A 4,622-nucleotide genomic window follows, 5' to 3' on the forward strand; every position below is an offset into this window, starting at 1 on the left:
ATTCCACCATGTTTCCGTTATAGCTACTACATTGTAGTTATTCCGATGCACAATAGCTTCTAGTTCCTCTTGCTTATTGCCTATACTGCATGCATTGGTGTAGACACACTTCAGTCGGGCTAAAGGCCCTGCCACCTCTTCACAGGGAGCAGCCCAAATTTCTGCCAAGCCATTTTCAGGGACTTCCACAGTTACTAACCTGTCAGTGACCCTTGTAACTTGGTTGCTGCATGGAACTCCATCCCTTTCCTCCACTGGGAAGGTAGTCTGAAGAGTCTCACTACCGCACCATCCCACACATGTCATCGCTCCACCCCCAGGATCATGCTAGCGAGTTGTGTTTTATCCCCTTTCCCCCCTCCCCCTTTCAAATCTAGTTTAAAGCCCTGTCTATGAGCCCTGCTAACTCTTGTCCCAGGAACCTTTTCCCATTTTGAGATAGACATGCCCCATCTTTTGTTGGCACAGCTGGTGATGTGTAAACTGATCCATGATTAAAAAACCCAAAGTCCTGCCTGTGGCACCAGTCTCTGAGTCAGGCATTGATTTGTTGGATCTTTCTGTTTATCGCCTCAGATCTCCCTGCAACTGGTGGGATAGAGGAGAACATTATTTGTACTCCAGATCCCTTAACCAGTTGTTCCAAGCCCTTGAAATCCCTTTTCATTGCTCTCAAACTAATTGTAATCTCATCACTGCCCACCTGAAAGACCAACAATGGATAGTAGTTAGAGGGTTTAACTAGGATAGGGAGTTTTTTTTGAATGTCCTTAACCCTGGCTCCTGAGAGACAGCAGACTTCCCTGAGGAGTAGGTCTCATCTACAGATAGGACCTTCCACTCCCTTCAGAAGTGAGACCCCTATGACAAGGACCCGTCTGTCTTTTTTACTTGAAGATGTTTTTATGCATGTCTTCCTCTGATTGAGCCTTGGCGGTGCCTCCAAACTAGGCGAGTTGCCTTCCTGGTCTTTGGTTCCCCTTGCAGAACATCATACCTGTTTTGCAAGGGCACCTGGGAAGGTGGAGCAGTTACTGGGGGGAGGACACGCCTGCCATGCCTGTTGCGCTGGGAAGAAACGTGTTTCCATTCTTGTTGGTCCCTGTCCTCCAAGTCATCCCATTTGCTATGGTCAGCCTTGCGTAGAGAGGCTAGGGAGGCCTGTGCCTCACTCTCATGAGTTTCTTCTACCCATTGGGCCTGATTCAGGGAAGGGAGGGTACGGCTCCAATGGCCTATCTCCTCCTCACACTCTCTGAACATTCTCAGCCTACTTACCTCCTCCCTGAGCTCCACCACTATGCGGAGGAGCTCCTTTACTTGGGCACACCTCCCACAGGCATGCTTACTGCTGCCATCAGACATCAGCCTAAGAGCAGGGCACACCCTGCAGCTCAACACCTGAGTGGCAGGATGCTCCCACCATTGCTCTGTCTGGCAAGCTGCATCTGCCTTGGTGGGTGCATGGCTGTGGGAGGCCATGGGTCTCTGCCTGGTGGTAACCATTGCGGACCGGCTGATCTGGCTGAACCTCAGCGCTCTGCCTGTGTGTACTGCTGCGCCGACTGACATGCCACGCTCTGTTTGCCGGTCCGGGTTACTTGCGCTCCCTGGGGGCTGCTTTTCTACCTCAGGGGATTAACCGCCATCTTGTCCCCGCCCACAGTAAGTCAGTGCTGACCGCCATCAGGAGCTCACATTTCCCTCTCTGAGATGGGGGGCTGAGGCACCCTCTCTCCCTGCGCTTTTTGCCTTCACGCTTGGTTTTTGTTTTTCCCGTTGTTAAGCTGCTTTTGACACTTCAGCAAGGTCCCCTGGCATTGTCCTCCACTCTGGAGCTCTTCACCTCGGTGACTGCCAAAGAAACGGTGGTACATTGGGTTTTAAACTGCTGCGGTCACTCTTGTCCCTGCCCACGGCAAGTCAGTGCTGACCACCATCAGGAGCTCATGTTTCTCTCTCTTGGGTGGGGGGGCTGAGGCACCCGCTCTCTCCCTGCACTTTTTGCCTTCACACTTGGTTTTTGTTTTGCCTGCGGTTAAGCCGCTTTTGTCACTTCAGCAAGGTCCCCCAGCGTGGTCCTCCGCTCTGGCGCTCTTCACCTCGGTGACTCAAACTCATCTTGTGGTCCACCCACTCAAGAGGTGTGAGAAGAGAGGTTGCCAGTGAAGACTGAGGGAAAAAAGTTGTCGAGTACCTCAACCTTCTCATCTGTTGTTACCAGTTTGCTGGTCTTTTTCATTTGCTTCCCTTGACATCCACCTGTGTGGTGTGGGGTCCTCCATAGGCACAGACACCGTGGTGCTCCAGCTGAAGGACACCTGGGCACAGGGGACCACCTGTTCATAGTTTAGAAAACCTAATATTTGAAGTATGTACACATGTTAAGAAAAGAGCTCTGTGAAGACATTGTCTTCTTTTATAAGAAATAATATGTGCATATTTCTGTTCTGCAGCTTTATGATCAAATAGTCTCTCTAAACAAGGTGGCCATTTCCAACAGTGTCAGGATTAAATCAGTATTACCTAATCCAGAACTGCCTGGAAAATATTCCTAGTGTATGAAAAGACCAAAGTGACAAAGCACGGAAGAAATGGTACAACAAAGCTCTACAGAAGAGACAGCAAAGAGGAAGGAGAACCAAATCTCCACTACAGCTAACCACAGTAAGAATGAAAAATCTATGAAATACAGACATAATTGTGAAATCCCACTCACACTGACTCCAAACACATGGAAGATAAACCCTTCAAGATGATGAAAGTCTAGCGAGTTCTTCAATGAAAATCCCCTCAGTAGCTGTAAAACCTAAAGGACCTGGAAAACCACCATTTTAATTACAGTTGCACTTGTACTTTTTCTTTCTGACAACAACAGACATGAGACTGTGCAGGTGCTGGCATTGGAAGTTCTTGCCTTGCACAGGAGACTGAACTGGACCAAAGCATGGTTAGCTGTGAAAACAGGCAAATTTAGTTCAAGAACTAAGTCAACCTCAGTAGTTGTGCACACTCAAGAGGAGCGTGGCAGGATAGAGCAAGCCTTTGACACTGAGGCTGCCTTTAGATCAGTAGGCATTGCCCCAGAAGGAAATGGTGGTGGTCCACTGCAGCCTGTGCTGATCCTGTTTGTCCTGCTGCTCAAGCCTTTCCTCCCTTTAGGACCTGAAGGAGCTCCTGCACCCAAGTAAAGAATTACACCAGCTTCTGGAGTGGATATGGGCAGGATGTAACCTTGACAGGTTGTGTTGGTTTTGGCCTCTGAGCAGGGGCTGAGGTGGTCATAAAATGACTCCACACCCGTGGCAGCGCAGAAGCCCTTACTGCTGGGTGCAGTACCATGTGTACCAGGATCCAGTCATAAAAGTGCTGAGTGGAGGTGTAGACTCCAGGCTGCTTTGCTCTCGCACAGCCTGTCCCCCAGCTGGTCACTCCAACAAGCCAGAAACAGCCAGCATTCCTATCTTTGCAGACAAGAGGACCACCACTGTCACCCTACAGCAGAGGAGAGAGGATTCAGGTGGTGTTGGGTGGCCCCTGTCAGCCATATGGCTGGCTCCTCTCTCACGGCCCTGCCTGAGCTGCATTCACTGCACAGAGGCACTGGAGCCTGCAGAGTCATGTTTGGGAGGGGGTGATGGGACCTGCAGGTGAGAAAGGGGAGGTGAGGCCCAACAGTAGTGGACACCCAGCATGGGACTGGGTCTTGCCAGGCAAAGCAGGTGCCAGGGTGTGTTTGGACAGTCGTGCCAGGGTTGCCTGTGCTGCTGGGCTTGGCTCATAGCACGTCCTACCTGGCAGGTGTCGATGCCACCTCACTGGTAGCCAGCACACAAGTTGTGGCTGTGGATGGCCCCTCTGTACCACTGGCTGCTGTTACAGATGTGGACATCGATGAGGCAGACCCAGGCTTCCTGCAGAACATCAGCTGTCTCTGCAGCTGTGAGCACAGAGAGCAATTAACACCCAGAAGCTTGTTGCCAGTTCTGTTCCCCTGCTTGGGTGAACCCCCCTGCTTGGGTGAACCCTTTCCCTAGGGCTTGGCTGTGTATTTCAGATGTGCTGCACCCCCATTTCCCTTCTGTCTTGCTCTGGCTAATCACAGAATCATAGAATGTTTTCAGTTGGAAAAGACCTTCAAGATCATCTAGTTCAACCATCAAACCAGCCCTAAGTCTGCCACTAGACTGAGCACGACACCTACTTGTCTTTTAAACACCTTTAGGAATGATGACTCAACCATCTCCCTGGGCAGCCTGTTCCAGTGCTTGACAACCCTTACAGTAAAGAAACTCCTCCTCATATCCAACCTAAACCTCCCCTGGTGCAACTTGAGGCTATTTCTCCTTGTCCCATCACTAGCTACACAGAGAAGAGACCAACCCCCACCTCGCTACCCTCTCCTTTCAGGTAGTTGTAGAGGGCAATAAGGTGTCCTCTCAGTCTCCTCTTCTCCAGACTAAACAACCCCAGCTCCCTCAGCCGTTCCTCATAAAACTTGTGCTCTAAACCCTTCACCAGCTTTGTTTTCCTTCTCTGGACACACTCCAGCAAGTCAATGTCTTTCTTGTAGTGAGGGGCACAAAAACCGAACAAAGTATTTGAGGTGTGGCCTCACCATG

General features: G+C 50.5%; 1 protein-coding gene across 1 annotated transcript in view; it reads right to left on the minus strand.

The window, feature by feature from the left end:
* Positions 1-3,141: 3,141 nt before the first annotated feature.
* The window catches only part of LOC104545267 (acrosin-like), a gene marked incomplete at its 5' end in the record, with an annotated part of 4,297 nt that continues 2,816 nt past the window's right edge, over positions 3,142-4,622 (minus strand). The window contains 2 exon segments of the mRNA XM_010190361.1: positions 3,142-3,495; positions 3,795-3,940. Coding sequence (XP_010188663.1) covers positions 3,142-3,495; positions 3,795-3,940 — 500 coding nt within the window.

The sequence above is a fragment of the Mesitornis unicolor genome, unplaced genomic scaffold (genome assembly GCF_000695765.1).
Source record: "Mesitornis unicolor isolate BGI_N332 unplaced genomic scaffold, ASM69576v1 scaffold2718, whole genome shotgun sequence".
NCBI classification, from domain to species: Eukaryota; Metazoa; Chordata; class Aves; order Mesitornithiformes; family Mesitornithidae; genus Mesitornis; species Mesitornis unicolor.